Below are 23,567 nucleotides of genomic sequence, written 5' to 3' on the forward strand. Positions count from 1 at the left end.
ATTTAGGTTCTTATTGACACAGTGCATGCATGTCTAGAGCAACCTGCATCTGAATTCACTAAAGTTATCAGTCAAGGCTCAAAGTACATTCTCTACTATAGCCAGTTTCATATAGTGATTGGTCCTCTCTTCCCAAGCTATTTTTCTCTCTCAAGCATTTTTCTAAACAATATCCCTTTGAGGAGAAGTGGACCTGACCATTTCTTACCTTAACAAAACTCTATCCATTCCTGTTGAGGACATTCAGAAGTTTAAAGACCCGGATGAAAAAGACTGGAAACCCTTTCCAAGTTCCTCTTTTCCCTTGCAGGCTCTGCATCTCACCTTTTCTGTCTTGTCCATTTATCAGACCTTGGGTGTTTGGACCATGGATATGTCTAAGTAAGCTGGAATGATCTGAAATGATCCTTTGATTTTGTCTGTTGTCCTACATTACTGTGTTGAAGCTCCTCCTACATATGTGGAGGACTCTTTTGGCCTAAATGTTGGTCAGCTGAGCAGAAGTACAAAAATGCTTACTGTGTAAGCCACTTGAGACAGCCTCTTTGGTGCTTCTAAAGACAGATTTAAAGGAGTTGTAAAGGCAAAAGGTTTTTTATCTTAATGCATTCAGCACCCCCCTAATACTTACCTGAGCCCCATTTCTGTCCAGGGATGTCCACGAGTCCCTCCAACATCCAGGACTCTCTTCCTGATTGGCTGAGACACAGCTGTGGCTGTCAATCAAATTCAGTTAGCCAATTAGGAGAGAGAAGGGCGGAGCCAAATGACAGCTCCGTGTCTGAATGGACACACAGAGCTGTGACTCAGCTCGGGTGCCCTCATAACAAGCTGCTTGCTGTGGGGGCACTCGACAGGGGGGAGGAGCCAGGACCACAGAAGAGGGACCTGAGAAGAGGCTATCTTAAGGATTTTTCAAGCTACAGTGAGGGAAAAAAGTATATGATCCCCTGCTGATTTTGTACGTTTGCCCACTGACAAAGAAATGATCAGTCTATAATTTTAATGGTAGGCTTATTTTAACAGTGAGAGACAGAATTAAAACCAAAAATATCCAGAAAAATGCATTTCGAAAAGTTATAAATTGATTTGCATTTTAATGAGTGAAATAAGTATTTGATCCCCTATCAATCAGCAAGATTTCTGGCACCTAGGTGTCTTCTATGCAGGTAAGGATCTGATATTAGGAGCACTCTCTTAAAGGGAGTGCTCCTAAGCTAGGCTTGTTACCTGTATAAAAGACACCTGTCCAGAGGATCAATCAATCCGATTCCAATCTCTCCACTATGGCCAAGACCAAAAAGCTGTCCAAGGATTTTGGGGACAATATTGTAGACCTACACAAGGCTGGAGTGGGCTACAAGGCCATCTCCAAGCAGCTGGGTGAGAAGGTAACAACTGTTGGTGCGAATATTCGCAAATGGAAGAAACACAAAATATCTGTCAATCTCCCTCGGTCTGGGACTTCCATGCAAGATCTCACCTTGTGGAGTTTCAATGATCATGAGAACGGTGAGGAAACAGCCCAGAACTACACCATAGTGTAGTTGGTGACCATAGTCAAAAAGGAAACAATTGGTAACAGACTATGCTGTGAAGGACTGAAATCCTGCAGCGCTTGCAAGGTCACCCTGCTCAGGAAAGCACATGTACAGGCCCATCTGAAGTTTGCTAATGAACATCTGAATAATTCAGTGGAGAACTTCATGAAATCTTTGTGGTCAGATGAGACCAAAATAGAGCTCTTTGGCATCAATTCAACTCCCCGTATTTGGAGGAGGGGGAATGCTGCCTATGACCCCAAGAACACCATCCCCACCGTCAAACATGGAGGTGGAAACATTATGCTTTTTGGGTGTTTTTCTGCTAAGGGGACAGGACAACTTCACTGCATCAAAGGGATGATGGACAGTGCCATGTACTGTCAAATGTTGGGTGAGAACCTCCTTCCCTCAGCCAGGGCATTGAAAATGGGTTGTGGATTGGTATTCCAGCATGACAATGACACAAAACACACGGCCAAGGCAACAAAGAAGCGGCTCAAGTAGGAGCACATTAAGATCCTGGAGTGGCCTAGCCAGTCTCCAGACCTTAATCCCATAGACTATATGTGAAGGGAGCTGAAGGTTCGAGTTACCATATGTCAGCCTCAGAATCTTAATGACTTGGAGAGGATCTGCAAAGAGGAGTGGGAAAAAATCCCTCCTAAGCCCTTGTACACATGGTCGGACATTCCGACAACAAAATCCGTCAGATTTTGTCCGACGGATTTTGTCCGAAACTTGTGTTGCATACACACGGTAGAACAAAGTTGTCGGAAAATCCGATCGTTCAGAACGTGATGACGTTATTTCTTTACAACGGGACTACGTTCAGGCTAGTAGCCAATAGCTTTGGTCTAGGAATTTGATCTGAGCATGCGTGGCACTTTGTCCGATCGGAATTCTCTACACACAATCAGACAAAGTCCGATCGGATCATGTTGTCGGAAAGTTTTATAGCCCAGCTCTAAAACTTTGTCCGTCGGATATTCCGATGGAAACAGTCCGATGGAGCCCACACACAGTCGGATTATCCGACAACACGGTCCGCCGGAATGTCCGACCATGTGTACAAGGGCTTAGATGTGTGCAAACCTGGTGGCCAACTACAAAAACGTCTGACCTGTGATTGCCAACAAGGGTTTTGCCACAAAATACTAAATCATGTTTTGTCAAATTACTTATTTCACTCATTAAAATGCAAATTAATTTATAACATTTTTAAATGCGTTTTACTGGATATTTTTGTTGTTATTCTGTTTCTCATTGTTAAAATAAACTTACCACTAAAATTTAGACAGATAATTTCTTTGTCAGTGGGCAAATGTACAAAATCAGCAGGGGATCAAATACTTTTTTTCCCTCACTGTATCAACAATGACTACTTTTGGCGGTTGGCACGTATCACTACTAGTTTGTTGCCTTTCCCTTTGATCTGTTCACTACACTTATAATATTCAACAAGGCACTAACCCCTGTGCTAGTCCTGCTATATGCACAGAGCATACCAATAGCCAGATATCAGGAGGACCTCCTACGAGAAAACAGCTGACAATTATCAGTCAATATCTAATAAACTGTTCAGACTCTGTTCAGACAATCAGTTTGAACTCCACCTCCAGAAGTCAGTGCTTGGAGCATCTAGGTCTCATCTTGCATACTACTCAGTTTTTTTTTCTTTAGCAAGACAAACGTCTGACTCTCTGCTCCCAGTCTTGTAGCTGTCCAATTCTCTGCTTGTGTGAGGGCTCCGGGCTTGATAGCTTCCTTTGAGGCAGTTCTGTATGCCCAATTGCACTCCAGATTGTTGCAAATCAACCTCGCTGGCTGTATGGGACAATAAATAACTGTCTCTAGATTTGCCTGACACCCATGATCAGGTTTTCTCTGGCCTGGGGGCTCACAAATCTAGCCCTGGAAATGAGGAAATCCTTCAATGTCTGGAAGATTCTCACAATGGATGCCCGTCTGGGTAGGAGGCCTGGACAACCTTTCAATGCAGGGAACTTGGTCAACAGAGGTAGCTCATATCCTGATCAGGAGTCATAAGCGATTCTGTTATCCCTTCAATGCTGGCCCTCTTGATTGCAGGGCCATCTAACCTGGATTAAGTTTGACAATACTACGGTGATGGCATACATCACCCATCAGGAAGGAACCAGAAGTCTCAAAGCAGCCAATCAGATTCTGGCTTGGTCAGAACTTCATGATTCAGCCCTGTCTGATATACACATTCCAGGCGTGCAATATTGGCAGTCAGATTTCCTCACTCATCAATATCTGGACTCTGCACAATAGTATTCTTACCCAGAGGTGTTTCAAGACTTATGTCGCAGGCGGGCAAAACCAGACTGAACCTTTGTCTACTGCGCAGGATTGAGATGGAGGATATTTTGATGATACTCATTGCAATGAACTGGCCTAGGTGGATGTGGTACTCGCTCTCATCAGACTCCTGGCAGACAGTCCATGGGCTCTTTGAGATCACATGGATCTTTTGTCCTAAGACCTGATTTACCATCCTGCTTCAAAGCTGCTGCCTTTAATGACATGACTGTTCTAACAGATAGGGGGCCTCTTTAATTCCGTTATTCTTATACTCCTAAAGGCTAGGAAAGCCACCTCTTGCAAGGTTTATGATTGCTCTTTGCATTGTGTGAAGCAAGAAAATTCCAACCCAGGAATGCTTTGTGGATAATATTCTGACCTTTCTCCAGTCTGGTCTGGATCAGCATTTGGCATGGAGTATTAATATAGGTCAGATATTCTCTCATGCAAATCTTTTACAAAGGCTGCTTGCCTTTCATTCCTTAGTAAATGCCATTGTTTTAGGGTATTGCTGATTTACAGTGCCTTTAAAAAGTTTTCATACCCCTTGAAATTTTCCACATTTTGGCTACAACCAAAAATGTACATTTATTTTTATTAATTATGTGATAGACCAATACAAAGTGGCACATAATTGTGAAGTGGAAGGAAAATGATAAATGGTTTTCAAACATTTTTAAAAATAAATATCTGAAAAGTGTGGCGTGCATTTGTATTCAGCCCCTTCTATTTGTAGAACCACCTTTTGCTGCAATTACAGCTGCAAGTCTTTTGGGGTATGTCTCTAGCAGCTTTGCACATCTAGAGAGTGACATTTTTGCCCATTCTTTGCAAAATAGCTCAAGCTCTGTCAGATTGGATGGAGAGTGTCTGTGAACAGCAATTTTCAGATCTTGCCACAGATTCTCAATTGCAGAGATGCACAGCTCTCACCTGAGCTGTGGATTGCTTCAGTTCCTCCAGAATTACCATGGGCCTCTTGGCTGCTTCTCTGATGAATGCTCTCCTTGCCCAATAGTTTAGGTGGACCGCCTTGTCTTGATAGGTTTGCGGTTGTGCCATACTTTTTTCCATTTTTGAATGATGGATTGAACAGTTCTCGGTGAGATGTTCAAAGCTTGGGCTTTTTATTTTATAACCTAACCCCAACTTGGGTTTGAAAGCTCTTCAAAAACTGTACTTTTAACCTATCTGATATATTCTGTCTACTCTCACTCACAAAGCACAAAAGCCGCCTCTGTCGTTGCCATTTGTTTTACCTTTTTTTTCCTGTGCAAAACAGAGACAAGATTGTCTTGAGGCTCAGGGCCTTCTTTCTCCCCGAGGTAGTTTCTTTCTTTTTACCTTAACCAGGACATTGTACTTGCATTTCTTTATAGTGCTTCAGTACATCCTAAGTAGATTTCCCTTGTTTGGATATGGCACAAGCTCTTCGACTATCTCTTGGCTGTGGCTTCTTTCAGACTGACTCTTTTTGTCATTGCTCAAGGTCTCCATAAGAGGCTACCTTCCTTTCGTTCATCCATTTCTAGGTGGCTTAGGCAACTCATCATTCAAGCCTACAGACTTAAGCCTAGTACACACGAGCCAAATGTCGAGTGGCATCGGCCAGTTAAATTAAAACTGGCCAACATTAGGCCTGTGTGTATGGCAGCCGGTCTGACACAAGCCAGCTTCTGGAGAGGGGTCATGAATGAAAAAGGTCTGCCGACCGGCTACCTATCAGCATGCTCCGCCAATGGCGGAGCGTGCTGACTGGAGTTTTGTGGCCGGGGGGGGGGCTTCCCCTTGTCAGAACACAATAGCTGTTCTGACATCGGATTGTTAATACAGCGGCTCCGACCTGAGCTGTCAGTGTATGAGGCTTTAACGACAAGGTTCCTGTGGGTATATTAGTGCTTTGCTTCTTGTGTTTGCTGCCCCTCAGTTGGATTGCTTTTGAATGTATCATGTCTTGAATTTCCTCTGACTCTGTGACCTTTACTGAATGATTAAGAAACCAGGATTTTTACTTATTTTTTGAGTTTATTAAGGGATGTACGCACCACTCCTCTGTCATTTGATCATTCCTACCAAGTGATAAGTATACGTTTGTACAGTCGTCAATGCCAGCTATATCAAGGGCATTTTAGAGCTATTTTTGACCTCATTGACATTTGGACCTCATGCATAAGAACATCATGTGGTTCCAATTTAGACTAATTTGATGCATTCAGGGAATTCTCTGTATGTGAGCATTCCTCATTCTAAATTTACTGATAAAAGCATTACAAAATGCATTTATTATTATTATTATTATTATCATTATTCTTTTAATAATAAGTCATGTTTTACTTGCATATAGATTCATATTATGTTGATATGTTCTACTTTTTCTCTCTGATTGTATGTTGACTTCTTCTGACCCTGTTATGTCTTCTATCTACCCCAGGCCCTCTCTCAACTGTTCCTCGAGGGCTCCCTCCCTCTCCTTCTTTTCCTGGATTCTTACCACTTGCTTCGGGCTCAGTGTCACATTCGCAGGATCCAGAATGAGAAGATGCTTGAGCTTCTGGGAGAAACTCTTGAACAGGACACTTCAGCCCCAAACCAGGAACTGCCTCCTGATCGGGAAGTTTCCCCACAACCTGCCAAATTACCCTCTGACCAGAACCTGGCTCCAAAGTCGCAGGAACTTCCCCCACAGTCCAGAAAACAGCCCCCCAAGCAGGCCTTGCCCACCCCTCAATCCACCAAAATGCCCCCTAACCGGGATCTTCAAATGAAGCCTCGTGATGTGGCTCCAGGGGGAAAACAGCCTTCTCGACCCCGAGAACTGCCCATCCAAATCAGCAAAGTGCCCCCTGAAAGGAAACTGCCTTCCAACCCCAAGGAAAAGCCCCACAACCCCAGAGATCAGACCCCCCAGGCCTGTGCTCAGTCTATCCCTTCCCCTGCTGCCCCCTCACAGATGCCCCCGGCTGTATTTCGTCTGCCTCCTCTGCCATGTGGGATGGGGCCTGCTTTGTTGATCCCAGCGGAGGTGCTGTCTCCTTTTCAGGGTCCAAATGCCCAGTCCCCAGGATGTGTGCCACCTCTGGGGCGATCTAACGGTCAGCAGCAGCAGCCACCTCGGGCTCCTCTGCGTTTCATCGCTCGCATCTACTTCCTGAGCACTCGGCACCTAAGGGTGCTGTCCAGAGCCCAGCGGCAGCAGCAGCAGCAACACCCTCCAAAGCGATAAGTGAGGGGTTGCGGGTGGACAAGGGAGTGGGGCAATTTATGGGACGGGGGACAGGGTAGTTGTCTGTGAGCCTGTGGGTGAGTATGGCTGTGTGATTCTTTTGCAGACATTGTTCCTTTGTCAAAGCAGAATGTTCGTCTGATTCTTTTCAACGTATGAAAGGTGAGTGTACATGTGTGCAGGTGTAGGCTGGCTCCAAGTGAACTTATTGCCTGTATAGAATGTAACTGAGTGAGTCATTTTGTTTGGCGCGCAATGTGTATGTGAATGCTGTGTATTCAATACTTCCCTCCTGGTTGTTTACTGTGTAACAAAAAATGAGTGGGTCTGTGCAGAATCACTGTGTATGCTGTGCCTGCCTGATGTTTTTAGAGTAATCTATATGAATGTTAAATTTGTGTGAATGCAGAGTATGTGTGCATTGTCACTGGACATTATGCATAAGTGATCTATATGTATGACGATGATAATTCATCGTAAGTCTGTACTTAAAAGGTCACATTAACTAAAAGGAAATATTGCTTTATAGGAGGAGACTGCTAGGCTGTACCACTGGCTTCTTGTATCTCTAGGGTAGATCTCCTTGCCATATTTCCATGCTCGTGGAGTTTTCCCACTCCTGTTGTATTTTCTATAACAGGAAATAAACGATGAACCAAGTAGGAAGGGTAATGGCTGCAGAAGGTGTGCAGTCCTGGGAACTAAAGCACAGAGATTTTAAGCCTGCCATACATGGATTGAAATTTGGTTTAGCAGGGACTTGCTGAATATCAATCCATTTATGGGCAGTCTGATTGTACCCAAGTCGATCTTTTCGTATCAAATACAGAATGTGTTGAGGGGGAAATCAAAGGATTTTCAGAAGGAAAGAAAATCAAGTCAGGGCATTCTTTAAATTCGAGTCCCTGAGAGATGAAGGAAACCGTTTGCTGGTTTAACACTCCTATATTCACCAATATTCACCAAACACTAAAGTGTTACTTTTAGCTGGAGTGATCTTTTAAGCGGACTGTATGGTGATGGGTGAACCTTGTTTCTTCACAGCAATTGTGAAAATGATCTTTTCTTTTAATTAGCAATTGACAATGGGATGCAGGCATACCTCCAATATAAATTGTGATTTGATGAAGTCCTTTCCTGATCATGCAGATCAGGTTTTATTTCAACAAGCGGTAGCTGTTCCCAACTGGCTTTATTTCTTGTGGAAGTTTTCTCATTACAATAGTTGGCTAGTATGTAGAGCTGCATGATTCTGGCCAAAATGAGAACCAATTTTTTTTGCTTAGAATAAAAAGATCACAATTCTCGCAGCGTAAAATCTTTCACATTATATTATATTTTTTTTTTATTCATTAAAGTGTAATTTTATTTATATATATATATATATATATATATATATATTTGGGGATTCTAAGTAATTTTAACTTGAAACCAACAAATGTCAGAAAAAGGTTTAGTGGTTAAACTTCCCTAATTTTCACACCAAAGTCTATTCCTTTTATCCAAAGGACAACTTGTTATAATGTTTATACTTAATGAGGTGGTCCACCAAAAAAGGGTCCAGCGATGTCGGCAGCCGAAGCTGATCAGTTGCTCGGCTCTTGGCAGCTGCCACCACCATCCTCGGTGAGGGAATCAGGAAGTGAAGTGTTGCGGCTTCACTTCCTGGTTCCCTACTGCGCATGCGCAAGTTGCACAGCGCAATCCGAATGGTCCCTGCTGTCTCTGGGATCTGTGTGTGTCCCAGCAGACAGCGCAGTGGGATGGGAAGAGGCGTAGACTCCTGTGGGAGTCTATGTCCAAGAGTGGGTGCAAATAGCTGTCTTAGACAGGTATCTGCACCCCCCTGCCCCTGAAAGGTGCCTAATGTGGCACTGGAGGGGGGGGGAGGGTTCCGAAAAGCTGAGATTCAATTTTTGTGTGAACCTCCGCTTTAAGTTTCACTGCTAAAGAATGTTTTGATTTTTGGCACACTGGCCGTTTTTTTTTTTCTTTTCTTTTAATGGCTGTCGGCTTTAGCAGAACAAGAGAATTCTCTACATAGAAAGAATCGGGAAATACTTTTTTTCAAAATCGCAATAACGATTCTTAACGATTAATCGTGCAGCTCTACTAGTATGTAATAGGCAACTCTATAAGCAAAGGGTATGTCTGTATTCACTATTGTAACAAAAGCAGCAAAGCTGAATAATGCTCGGAGCTGTGCCTGATAAATGCTTTTGGTATAGATGCCAAAGGTTGTGTGTCTCCAGGTCCCAGTGACAAAACTCAATTTCTGAGAATGTGTTTGGATAAAGGATGAGTGTGAAACATAATTATCTGAATTGTTGCACTTTTTGTAAATCATATATTTATTATTGTTATTTATAACAGGCTAAAATGCAAAGACAACCTGAGGTTATTACATATTCTGGCAAGTTAATTTATATATTTTTATTGACACATAATGACCAAATTCCCAACTATTGAAAAGTGATAAGGAATGAGCGTGGCCGTATATACTGTATATGTGGCATTACATCTCCATCTAGTGGCATATTTACAAAATGCAGAATTACACAGTGTTAGACTGGCTAAACACCACCTTAGTATTCTCTTGTAGGCCCTAAGCCTTACTGAGCCTCAACAGTGTTTTTGATATATGTAAAACATAAGCATTTTACATTTCTTCTACTACCTGTGAGTCACAAATCTCATACATCCATGATGTAGGTTAGTTTATACGTATGCAGTTCTTGGACTAGGTATTTAAAATTGACATGCTGCTTTTGTTTATTTTGCACTTAGTAGTTATATTGTGAATTTATATCTTTAGCAAACATCCATTGTAATATTTCTTGTGGAATATTTCATATTGTTTATAATTCATTAATAAGAAATTTACCGTTCCACTAATTTATCAAAAAAGGGGCTATCTGGGCTGTCATTCTTTTTTGATGTACCGGTTTACGTATTCAGAGTTGTGAATTTTAGCTGCTCAACCTGATGTTTCTTTTTTTTAAAGGACACAGGCTGTATTTATAGCTCATCCTGTCTTAGGAAGATGTAATATAATGTATGATATCCTGTCATACAGGCTCCACATACTGTATTCACATTCATGCTTTGTGATTATTCTTGCAGAATTCTAATTTTGAGCTGCTGTTGCAGACAAGTTACATGTTTTCCATGTGCAGGACCAACTGGTCTTTAAATTTCAAGCAGAAAAAAGTAACTCTACTGGAGAGAATCGCTGTATGTTACCAGTGCTGCAGAGAGTCTGGTGATTACTCCCTGTAGCTTCTCCACGCGTTACGTTTGTTTTCAGTCAAGTAAAATTGGCATGGTCGTTTTAGGCATGAGAGTTTCAACAAGACACATTTTAGCATAAGGGTTATGAATGCTCAAAAGGAATAATAAATGAATGAAAATTAAAAGAATAAAAGAAAAGAAGAGGACGCTTTCAGGCTTATTCGGTATGGCACAGAAATTTGCATCCAAAGCCTAGCAACCTATAATGGCCAACAGAAGTAATCACTAGCTTGACTTCAAATTTAACTCTTGTTGTGACCAAAGGCAGACTTACAATGGACAAATTAAACTCTCTGCAGATACCACTTACTTTACATTTGCTCCTCCAGAGCCCCCAATATTTGCTACTACTTGTTTATGAGGATTATGTACACACCCTGCCCTCCTCCCACAATTCATAGTCCTTGGTCTGAGAAACCTACCAGCAGGTCTGGCCATTGGCACCTGGGGGGCATCTGTTTACAGAAGCAATAGAATGTTAACATTTGCACATTCATTTTGGAGTTGCTTCGGGGCTGTACTGATGGGCAAATGTAAAGGTAATTGCTATGTGTTGGCAGCCACCACAAACATAATGCATCTTTTTGTAACCATAGGGGAGTTTAGGAAATTATTTTGCTATTACGCCCAATGATCTTTAATTACCCTTGATTAGTGGTGATGTTTTCAAGGCATTTTTCTGATATTTAAAAACAAAAATTACTTAAAAGTTAAAAGTATCATTTAAAAAAAAAGGCAGTAATTTATTAATGAAGGTCCAAAATCTTGTGTTATCAATTGGGTTGGTTGCCTTTGACATGGATGTTTTAGTGTTTTGCATCAGTAAATTGGAATTTGTATGTTTGCATAAACTACTGTGAATTGTTCTTGGCATATGACTTTTTAACACATTAGTATAAATGGTACTCATATCGATGGGAAAGTGTAACTTTCATCATGACGATATCCTAGGTGCTAAAATAATGGCAGGGCTTGAGGTTTAAGGTAATTTGTAGTTTAAAGTTTAGGCTCAAGCTAATGGAGAGGTTTAGGTATAATGTTGATGTTAAAGTGTTACTAAATCCAGGACCCTGCATCCTCCATATCTGGTCTCCCACAGTACACAGAACATGGAAATGCATTTTATTTTAGTAAATATAAAGTAAATATAAACTGCTAAATACCTTTCCTCATTGGCAGTATATAGCAGTCTTGTGACTTCTATCAGTGTCCAGCTGAACACTGGTTTAAGCTTGTGGAAGGAGTTTTAATTCTCCTCTGACTGTCCTATGAGGCTTCAGGACTCTTGACCCTCTGTCTGGACAGTGCTGATTGGCCCTGTGCTGATCACATGCACCCTCCCAAAAAAACAAATCTCTCTAGCTATACACACCAAACTGAGCATGTACAGTTCAGTGTACAGTGTGAGTTCCCCCAAGTCTCTGTACTATCAACAGATGGATGTGGAGAAGGGGGGAATCAGACAAGACAAGATCAAACAGCCTTTTTACACAATGCAGAGGAGTAACCCCTTAAGTTCCACTGTGAGTATAACAAGCATATGCAGACTGATTTTACTGTTGTGGGTTTAGTAACACTTTAATGCCCCGTACTTACGATCGGATTTTCAAACAACAAATGTTGGATGTGAGCATGTTGGAGGAAAGTCCAACCGTGTATATGCTCCATCGGACATTTGTCAGACTTTCCACTAACAAATGTTGGCTAGCACTTTCCGCTAACAAATGTGTGTTGTTGGCCTTTCCGATCGTGTGTACACAAGTCTGTCGGTCAAAAGTCCAAAGTACAAACACGCATGCTCCGAATCAATGCTCACCAAACACAACATTAGCAGAAAGAGCCCAAAGGGTGGCATATGACTATTGAAGTTCCTTTTTATCGGCTCGCTGTATGTCTTGTACGTCACTACGTTAGCAATTGACCAACATTTGTGGGACCGTGTGTATGCAAGACAAAGTAGAGACAACAACCTTCAAACAAAATTCCACGGTTTTGTTGTCGGAAAGTGTGATCGTGTGTACGGGGCATAAGGATTAGCTTTTGGGGTTAGGTTGAGGGTTATTTATTAGGTTTAGTGTTTCGGTTAAAGTGAACTTCTTCTTTTTTGCTCTCTTTTGGTATGTTAAAAATACATTTGAAAGTATTTTGCTATATCAGTTTGATTAGTGCAAAATAATACCCTTTGATCCTGCCAGAAATACTGCGAGCTGATAACTACCTGTGCTGTACTCTTAATATTGCTCCCAGCTGTGTGCACTACAACCCCCCCTCCCCCCCATGTTATGGGTGAGCAGACGGGTGGTGGTCGATGGTCCTGTACTAGGGCGACAAGGCTCTACTGCCTTGGATGCAGTACTGTGAATAAGCGTTGTCACATTAGTACAGAGTTTTTCAATGGCAGGCTCACCATAGAATAATAAAGAACAAAAACCTAAAAAAACAGAAAACAAATGCAGCTACCATATCTAAGGACTGGAATTAGAAAATGTGCAGTGCTAATGTGCATATAAATATAATGGTGCTATAAATTCATCAAATACAAATTATAAAGACATCTAACATTTCATACAAAATGCAATAGTCCCAAAAAAAAGTGTGCAAAGTGCATAAAGTTGTAGCAGTGCAGTAAACTTCATCTACTGTGCAATTGAAAACAATCCCAAAGTAATTAAACCCAAAAGACTGTCCATCAGATGAATAAGGAGCGATATATTCAATAGTCCTACAGCAAGCGGTCCAGACATGAGTTGGAATGTCACTTAGGGAAAGAGTGTGGAAAAAACCTGAAAAGCCCTCCAGAGAAGGTCACTACACATCGTGCTGAAAAATAGGAGGGCTTACCAGATGGTTTTGACCCCGATTAGGTGGTCAAAACAGTCTCATATATGTATACACGGAATCCAATGGTCTCCACACTAAGGCAGAAGATGTTCCCAGTTCCAGGCCAGTCCCCTATCCAGACCTCAGACTTAGTCCACCGGGTCAGGTATCATATATAGAATGGAAAGCCAACCATAGGGTAATCCAGCATAAAACGTTTATTAAAACAAAAAAATTGCACTTACATGATCACTGCAGTATACAGACACAAACATTATGGTTTGCATATAACAATGCCACTCGCCAGTTTCCAAAATGGCCAGGAACGGTCGCGCATGCATGGTGAATATTGTGTCGTACGTCCTAGCTCCGCCCAGCGCGTTTTGTCATATGTAACGTTATCAGGGGCATTCACTCTAAGGACTGGTAAGCTGTAATATATTAAATTTTTGTTTTTGGGTTTTGATACACTTTAATAAAGGCTAGGTTAAGGTTTCGGTGTTAGATTGAGTCGTTTAGTACTGGTTCTTAATTTGCATAAGATTTGTGCACAATGCAGTAAAAGCATCAGGGACAAATATCTGTAGCTGACGACAACAATTTGTATTATTTATGGCTTTGAAAATGTATGTGCTGTATAAATTTAGAGCTGGTATTTGTGACCTGAAAACAAGCAGACCAGTCTTCTGGAGCCAGAAAACCATGTACATCTATGATTCTTGTCATTACAGTGCTGGGCATTTGTGACTATTATGGTAGACAATTACTGTCACTTGGCAGTTAATATTGGTGGTACTTCTTTGGAAGTATAAGTCATTAGAAATCAGAAGGAACCTGATGCAGGAGTTTACATACACTGTCCCCTTTTAAGTGTGGTGGCAATCATAAAGACAGATACCTTTACTGGACTCCCAATAGCATAATTGGAGCTAAACACAGAAAGGAACACAGCAGAGGTGTTCTGTGGTCGATTTGCAAAGGGAACATTTTCTTAGTTGAGTGAATGAAGTGGAAAGAATACCCAATCACAAGGGGAAAAATATTTTTTTTTGCTTAAGCGTGGTTGGATGACGGAAGCCAGCAGAGCTTCACCTTATTCACTAAGTGAAGGGAAAGTTCCTTGCAAAGGTAGTAGTAGTAAATCAGCCCCTCTGTGTACAGTTGCCTTTCTACAATGAGATAATCATGCCAAGGCAATATTAAATCACAAGCAGAGACAAATGCTGATGTAATGTGTATACTAAAATGACAGACATACCATCTTTCCATTGCAACGTTTAAAATGTAAGTGGACTTTTCCATGATCATGTGAATGTGTGTTTGCCTAATTTGCCTAAATGGTTTATTAGCAAATGCGAGAGCTGCTGTAGGGCTTATTATGGTTTTACATGAAAATGTTTACTTGGCTGAGGTATATTAAGATATACTGTATGTCGAATATATTGTTCTTCTGTAAATAATGGCTATTTTATACAAAGCAATGTTGGATTTCAAATATAACAGGACTTATTTAAAGGAGCTTTAAAAAAACAGAAATATTTGGAAAAGATTCAGAACTTTATTTAGAATTGGATATATTTGGGGGGGGGGGGGGGTAATTAATGTTGAGTACTTATGCTGAGGGGCAATGAAGCAAACCTTTCTTGAATCATGTCAAGATCGAAATATGGGAGCTACCATTACTGACTTTTTTTCCCTAAAGCTACAAACTCCGGGGCTTTCCTCTTTTATCCTTTCTTTACTATTAATGGGTCATTGACCTAGAACAGTGGTGGCAAGCCCCAGATGTTTTGGAACTACATTTCCCATGATGCTCAGTTACATTGCAGAATCCATGGGCATCATGGAAATTCCAAAACCAAGGTTCGCCATCACTGACCTAGAACAATTATGTGTGGATTGGGTGTTGAGAAACCTGTTGCATATCCAGTATATGTTTGTTCAACATCATTGACTCGCTAAGCAAGATAAGTATGACAACTTTGGAAAAAAATCTGAAATCCTGACAGATTCACTTAATATTTTCTGATTACGTACAACAGAAAGTTGCTCTAAGATACACAGAATACGTTGCAGTATTAATAGATCAAGTTTTTTTAAGGTTGTAAGAACTTGTAAAGTCAACTTTAAATGTGAACGTGCACCTTTCAGGTACAATGTGTCCAGGATTATACAAACTTACAGCAATATTATAGCAGTAGTAAACTGCAAAAAAATAAAAAATTCCCACAAAATAGTCCCGTGCAGGATAATAGCACTGCATACTAGCACATTATGAAAGACTTGCATTACAATGGAGCCCTCCAGTGGTGCTCTGTCACAATTGACAGGGCTTCTATCTTCACCCGGTCTTCCTTCCGGGTTCGCTGGCTTCGGCTGTTTGACCGACTGAGCCGTGATGACGTCACTCCTGCTGCACGGCTCTCTCAATGGACGGCATGCTGTCCAGTGAAGTGCAGTGCTGTGCCGGTGACGTTACGGGCTGCTACTATAGTAAATATGTGTATGTACCTACAGGCTTACCTGTAGGTACAAGTAAACAACAGGGACTTTACTACTTCTTTAAACCCAAAAGTAAACATTTATTATATTGCAGCTTACCAATTCTTAGATGTGATGGCTGCATTAGTCTTATTTTTTAGGCTTTCTTCCCTTTTTATCTTCACCTGGTGATCCAGCTAGTAAGTCTGTTGTTTTTCAAAAAAACTGTAGCAGTTACAGGAATGTGGCAAGCCATTGAAGACTAATAGGGATGCTTACAGTGATTGGCTTTTATTTATGTAAAACCTTTACCCAAAATAATTTTTTTTTTCTGTAACTGCTTATAATGCATTAGCTGGAATTGGGCTTCAACTTGTTAGTGTATCTAAATCTAATAGTACATCTAACACTCCCCTCCCCCCAGACTGGCAATGCTGCTGTCCAAAAGGTGTCTCTGTGCTTCTTCATCTAGAGCAGGGGTCTCCAAACTTTCTGAACAAAGGGCCAGTTTACAGTCCTCCAAACTTTACGGGGGCCAGACTGCGGGCATTGGGAGTAGAAATTATCCTAGCGTCAGTGGGAATAAAAATGCATCTTTGGTATTGGGGGGGGGGGATGGTGCCTTGTCGCTGGTGTAAGTGGGAGAAATAGTGCCCCATTATTGGTGTCAGTGTTAGGGAAATGACCCATGATTGCCATCAGTGGGAGAAATAATGCCTCATCATTGGTGTCAGTGGGGGGAATAGTGGCCCATCGTTGGCATCAGTGGGAGGAATGGTGCCCCATTGTTGGTGTCACTGGGAGAATTGGTGCTCCACTGTTAGTGCCAATGGGAGAAATAGTGCCCCAATGTCGATGTAAGTAGCAGCAATTGGTGCCCCATTGTGCTAGTGGAAGGAAAATTGCTCCAAGGGCTGGATGCAGGCAAGTAAAGGGCCTCAGTTTGGAGACCTCTGATCTAGAGCAGTGATGACAAATATATAGTATAAGTATAGTTGAGCATCATGGCAAATGTAGTTCCAAAACATCTGGGGTGCCAAGGTTCGCCATCACTGATCTAGAGTGGGAGCACTCTATTTCAGGAGGTGTGGTCCTAGTCAGATCACCAGGTGAAAAATAAATGATATTATATTTTTGCTTTGGGTTTAACACTGCTTATAATGTTGATAATAGAGGACTCTTAGTACTTTGGTCTTATCATCTCACAAAATGCTTATTTCACTGGTAAATATAAGGAGAAATACACTCTTATCTATCAGAGTGCTTTGTATTATTATATAATAAACGTAATCTCATTATCAAGCATAATTTACATTAAAGCCTAGGTACTTCCAGATTTCAATGAACTAAAGCCCACCTCTGGACACAAACCCTACTAGGGTTAAAGCAGTTAAACATACATGCTGTGATTAGTACAGCTGCCACTGTACTTCCTGGCTGCTCAGATGTAAGCGCTGCAGATCTCAGACCCCGGCGCTGCAGTCGTATCTCCACCCTCTCTCCTCCGGGCCAGTTACAAAACACTTGGGCTTCACTTTTGAATGGCCAGGGAAAAGGGGTATGGACATGAAACCAGCAGTGCTTACTTCCAATTGGTCTGGAAGTGCAGTGGGAGCAGTACTAATCCTGGCATGTAAATGAGCAGATTTGCAAGATGTAGGAGAGAGCCTGCATAACAAGGGGTTGCTTTTTAGCAAAAGGATGTTTTTATTGCTTGAGCCCTGTTAAGATTATTGTACTTAGAGTTCGGCTTTGAAGTTGGACTAAGCTCTTTAAAAACAACATTGCTGGCAGGTAGGCTGTGGATTCAGAAGAGATTTGGCTTATCTGTACTGCAATAAAGCTTCTGCCTGCAAGCACCTTTTCTGTAGAAAGTAGACAGTGTACATTCTCAGCATGCCTTTGGATGAATTAACTCCCATGCGCCGTGCTTGGGATTTACATCATCCTAAACTGGCCAATCAAGACGACTGAGAAAGGCAAACTAGGAAGAAGACTGATCAAACATGTCAGTTGTGCCAATAGAACTAAAGGGTGCTGGAGACTTCCCTACCTGTACATAATGGCTAAAGCATACTCACCATGATGTGCATTTAATTCCCCTTTAAGCTGAACTCCAGGTAGATATAAAATTACAATTTAAAGAGGAACTGCAGCCTGCTCACATAATTTGTAATAAAAACAACTTTGCCATTCTGAAGCTTCCCTCCAACCACTTTGCATATTATTTTATATATACTGTGATTCTGTACTTGCCAAATATGCTACAGAAATCTTCCTCCACTGAGTCTGGCTGCACTCATTTTAACTGTGGGCAGCTTAAGCTTCTGCCTGCTTAGTTCCTGGATTTACACAGACACACCTCCAGCTCTGCAGCTCTCATTGGCCTTCTTATGACTTACCCCTCTCCTTTCCTGAAAAACTCTCATGAGAGTGAGAGAGAGAGAACTGTGCATGATGTCATAAGCCTAGGCTTTTTACCAGACAAGAAACAGGAAGTGGGCTGTAAAAGGTATTTACTGGAAAAAAATGTTTTACTATTCAAAGTTAAAACAAGGGCAGAAGATTTAATAGATGGAAAGATGAAAAAATTACTGAAGTGCCGCTTTAATGTAGTTGTGTATTCCTTTAAAATTTTATTAAAGAACAACTTTAATTTAAATGCAAGCTGTCCTTTAAGTGTTCCTCCACCCTGAGTGGCAGCCACCTATCAAAATACTTGCCTTCAGCTCTGCTCCCAAGTTCACTGCGTGGCCCTGCCAGACACCAAGCAGGCTTTGGAAAATCAAGTTCCAGCCAAGGTATTAGGAGCTGGCGCAGATACCAACCTGCCTATATAACTCTTAAAAGCAGAATCAGGTGATCCTCCTGCACAGCAGCATTCACACTAGAAGAGGGGGTGGCAGCAGTAGGAGCCAATCTGGCTCTGCTACATGCACATGTGCTTGCAAGAAACAAGCTGACAGCATAGAGCAGAGCAGTGCTGGGACAAGGTCATCCAGTGCCCAGGGCAAAGATGCCAAACTGCGCACCCTTTCCTGTTCAGGATGTGCAAGCTTAGGGGATCCTACACCCAGCAGTCAATCGCTGCTGTCACTACTCCTGTCAGCCTTGCAACAGAAGGAAAGCACCCCCATCTCCACAGTAAATCATTGCGCCCAGGGCAACTTCTCCATCCGCCCACCCCTTGTCCCAGCCCTGGAGCAGAGTGTGCTGAGTATATGACTTATCCATATGTTGCTGCTCCTTTATTGTCCAGTCAGCCACCTGTAAGTGGGGAGATGACACCACTGTATTATTTACCTATGAGAGAAAAAGGGGTGTCACCATGTGTATGAATCACAAAAGTGGCTGGACAAAATGACAGATCCTTTTGCAGATCAGATATGTATATTTCTAGTGTGCATTTAGCCATGCGTCAAGTTCAGCCTGAAATTCCTAAATGGTTGATTGGCTCGGCTTTTACGAGTTTGCACACCATCTTCGCTCTAATAGCGCCTAAATAAAGTGTATTTATGTTCATACTTTGATGTCTTTTCACTTAAATAGCTAACATTACAGTAAAATGTCCCAGAAAATCTAAATATGTAAAATAAATTTAGGAGTAGCTTGTGAAAGTCCAGCCAAGCACAAAATGTTATTGAATTGACACGTGAACTAGTTAAATAAGTATATGCTACGTATTAAATTTAGATTCAGATTTGGGCTGTATTGATGATAGTAATTAACTTGATATGCTATAAAAAAAAATATGTAGCTCTCTAAGGGAATGTGTTATAATGATCATTTCTTATTTGTGATTTCTTGCTAATCTAAAATTTCTTAGTTTTAGTCATGACTGTGCTTTTCCTTTTGAAGAAGAACTACAGGTAAATATATAAAAACACCTTGTTAGTTCAGTAATGTGACTCTTCAAATGTAATGAAGTTGTTTTCCTATTCATCTTCAGTATTGTTTGAAACTGTCTTTTTAATGATTTGCCTCATGCTAGCTGAATGATGAAGTCACACTTGCAGTTGGGTTTGTCTGCCGTATAAGATGAGGAGGGCAGGGTACTTGGCTGAGCTTACAAAAGGAGAGCGCTCAGATTGGGTATTACCACTTGTAGTCCTAACAGCATGGAGGAGGTCATTTAGCATTACAGGAGTAGGTAGAACACAACAGATGCATGAGCACTACTTATAATGGTAATAGTCTGTCACATTCAGCTGGACTTGTTCTGGAATGTTGGAGATGTTCCACCATTCATTCAAGTGGCCAAATCTGTCAGACACATACCCTAGTAGTAAAAGTCACACTACTGATACATAGTTGCCTTAATCCAACCACCATGCTGTCATGAAATTTGTTAAGACAGATGTTGATTGTCCAAGAACACTTGCAAAAGCTCTTCAGCAATACAGAACAAGTCTAGTTGACTGTGAATAACCACTGCTAGCGATACCATGCTCTTGATAAATGAGAACTGACACTACGTTACAATCTTTTGGCAAGTAAAACCATTTCAACCATTTCTGAATATGTGTTTTAAGTTGTGCACTTTCAAATTCTTTCTGCTATAATTCCTTATAAAACATTGTAGACATGATTTATGCCCCGTACACATGATCGGATTTTCCGACAACAAATGTTGGATGTGAGCTTGCTGTCGAAAAGTCCGACCTTGTGTATGCTCCATAGAACATTTGCTGTCGGAATTTCCACCCACAAATGTTTGAGAGCAGGTTCTCAAATTTTCCGCCAACAAAACTTGTCGGAATTTCCGATTGTGTGTACACAAGTCCGTTGCACAAAAGTTCACGCCTGCTCGGAATCAAGCAGAAGGAGCCACACTGGCTATTGAACTTCCTTTTTTATCGGCTCGTCGTAAGTCTTGTACGTCACCGCGTTCTCACGTTCTGCATTTTGGGCCAACATTCGTGTGATTATGTATATGCAAGACAAGTTTGAGCCAACATCCTGCGGAAAAAAATCCATGGTTTTGTTGTCGAAAAAATTTGTTTGTGTGTACGGGGCTTAACTCCACTCCATTCTCGGTCAGTTTGCATGTCTCTTAACATCTTTATACATTTTGTGACAGTTTGCCTAGAACAATAGAATCTGCAATCTGATTAGTTGATTTTGGCAATAATGCTTTATTCCTTGCCTTGGTTTTTAACTGAGCCCCACTCTTCAACTATTTTACCTGATCTGTATATCTACAGCCTGCCTGATAAACCACATCCCTTATTATAAATGGTACCATTTTTATAAACTGGTTTCTATAATAGTTTTTAATACTATGGGTGAATGTGTAAAACTTTCAGAAATTTAACAGAACATTTTTAAAATTAAAGGTGGTATAACACAATTAACCTCCTGTTCAGAAACCCCAACTACTACAACTACTGCTGCTACTACTATTATTGTCTTTTGCTGCCTCCATTGGCCCAACATGGCAGATAACTCAGAGGGTTGGCAGCATACTTATACCAATGTCCAATATCTTGGTTTCCTGTGGATCATAATAAATGACTACTATGGGGAAAAATGTTCTGTATGTTTCGTGATAACATGGATGGATTTTTTAAAGTGATACTTTCCATTATTTATACTTTACATTTTTGTGCCTATCAAGCAAGTTACAGTAAAAGGGTTTGTGAAAAAAAAAAAACTATAAAGCTGCCAAGGCTGCTTGCAGTGGCTATTTTTTATTCACATGGGTTGTATCTTTTTTTAAAGTTATTTATTTTTTTTTTTTTTTGACACCCTTTGCTAGAACATCTTGAGCACCTCTGGCTGTTATTGGACAACTTAGACTGCAGGTAAATTTGCAGAAAATATAAACCCAAAAATTTGAAATAAAGAAAAATAATTCAAACCATAAATTCTATAATTACTTGTGCTAACCATATACAGTTCTCAGAATGCTTATTTCTTCTGTTGGTGATTCTTCAATTTCTCTTTTACATCGGGTAACATTTGTCCATTCCTATTTTTTTATGTTTGGCTTTTAATTTGAGGAACTTTTTGATCACTAAAGCCCTTTTCATACTGATGGGGTGCGGGTTTGACTACAGTGTACCCGCGGGTTTGTTGCGCGTTAGCTGTGCTTTCCCCTTTTCCAAAAGAGCACCAAAACTGCAGAACATAATAGAACTCTATGGGAAAATGCAGATAACCTGCACCAAACCCACGAGTACACTGAGCTACACCCGTGGTGCAGTCAAACAACACCTTATCAGTGTGAAAGGGACCATAACAGAACCAACTAACACATTAAGCTACTTACCTTCTAAAGGTTAGGCACCTGATATGCAAACTTAATACTTTACATCCCACCACCTTTCTGAGCCAGTCCACTCCCCTACATCATACTAGAAATGGTATAGATAAAGTGGTACCTACCCTATATTTGTAAGTGGTATGCACTGTGAATAAATTGTACAGTTAGAGCTAAAGACAAAAATCGAAAATATTCAGAATTGAAATTAAATTGTGTGCTACAGATGGAATAAGTAGATCTCCACTGTTCTAAATCCACGTATATGTTTGGACTAAACCATGGGAAATATATAAAGAAAATAGAGGCACCTTTGGTGACAAATGTCATTTGTTAAATACAGGTTAGAAAGTAAGACCGCATACAATATTGAAAATGTCTGTTTTTGTGGATGCCACAAACTATCCATTGCATACATTGCAGTACAACTCTTCCCCATCAATGGAGATTTACAATCAACTTCAGAGATTCAGTGATTGCAGAGCAGTCTTTAACGTACATTACTACACCTGTAGTTTTAATGAGTGTTTTGGATGTGTTTCACAGGCTTTCAAGTTATGTCAGGTAACATTCTTTAAAAACTCTCTGAGATTTGTATTTTTTACAAGGTTGAAATGGTAAATGATCACTTTTGATGCTTTGGAACCACACCTAAAAACGCGCTAAAAGCGACATAGGCGTGTATACAGTACCTTTTATGGTAAGCTTGTGGTGGGTTTCACAAAAAGTGAGTGGAAGCAGTTGCTGAGGTCTGCAGGCAGCGTTATTTTTGCCTTACCCTGATGCAATGCTAATGCTGCAGTGTGTACATCTGCTCCCTATTTTAAGAATTTTGAGTGCTGTTGATAGACAGTTGGGAATCGGTAGAAGCCACTCAACCACTTATTTTCACAGCTTATATGAAGGAGCCCTTAAAGTGAACCTGTTGCTTTGCCCTGCATGGACAAGGTACATGTTCACTTTAAACTGCTATTGTCACCAGGAATTGCGAGAATGTACCTACAGGTGTTTGGGAGTCCAGGATCTTCTAATACCCATGTCTTTCCATTTTGGAAATCCAAACTATTATGGAAGCAGTAGCTATATTTATCTTACCCCCTTAAGCCTCCAGCATTTCACAAATTGATGACAGACAACCATATTTGCCATTGCTAAGATACAAGACAGAAACATTTGAGTACTGTCCGTTTTATACTTTTTTTTTGTTATTTTCACTAACATATAAGTTTTCAGGACAAGCTTTCAAAAAATGATGTTTTAGTGCAAAAAAATAAAATAAAGTATCACGGGCATTACGCAATTTTTTTGTTGTTGCAAGTGCACTTAAGCCTAGTACACACAAGCTGAATGTCAGCTGGTTCAATAAAAAAAGAGCAACATGCAACCTGTGTGTGTGGAAGCCGGTCCGACAGAAGCCGTTTGGCCAGCTTCTGTCGAAGGCTCATGTCTAAAAAAGGTCTGCTGACTGGAATGTTCTAGTATGGGGGGACAGCACACAATAGGACAGCAGGGGAGATCGCTGTACTAACATTGGATTGTACAGTACAGTGTCTCCAACCTGAGCTGTCAGTTTTTTTTTTTCATACAATCGTACAAAGCGGCTTAATACAGCTACAATCGC

General features: G+C 40.9%; 1 protein-coding gene across 1 annotated transcript in view; it reads left to right on the plus strand.

Moving 5' to 3' along the window:
• VPS37D (VPS37D subunit of ESCRT-I) overlaps window positions 1-8,418 on the plus strand; it is a 63,255-nt gene extending 54,837 nt beyond the window's left edge. The window contains exon 4 of the mRNA XM_077480624.1: window positions 6,301-8,418. Coding sequence (XP_077336750.1) covers window positions 6,301-7,092 — 792 coding nt within the window. The 3' untranslated portion in view covers window positions 7,093-8,418. The remainder of the gene's footprint in view (window positions 1-6,300) is intronic.
• Window positions 8,419-23,567: the final 15,149 nt, after the last annotated feature.

Source organism: Lithobates pipiens, unplaced genomic scaffold (genome assembly GCF_037356315.1).
Source record: "Lithobates pipiens isolate NorthernLeopardFrog02 unplaced genomic scaffold, aLitPip1_a1.2 Scaffold_16, whole genome shotgun sequence".
NCBI classification, from domain to species: Eukaryota; Metazoa; Chordata; class Amphibia; order Anura; family Ranidae; genus Lithobates; species Lithobates pipiens.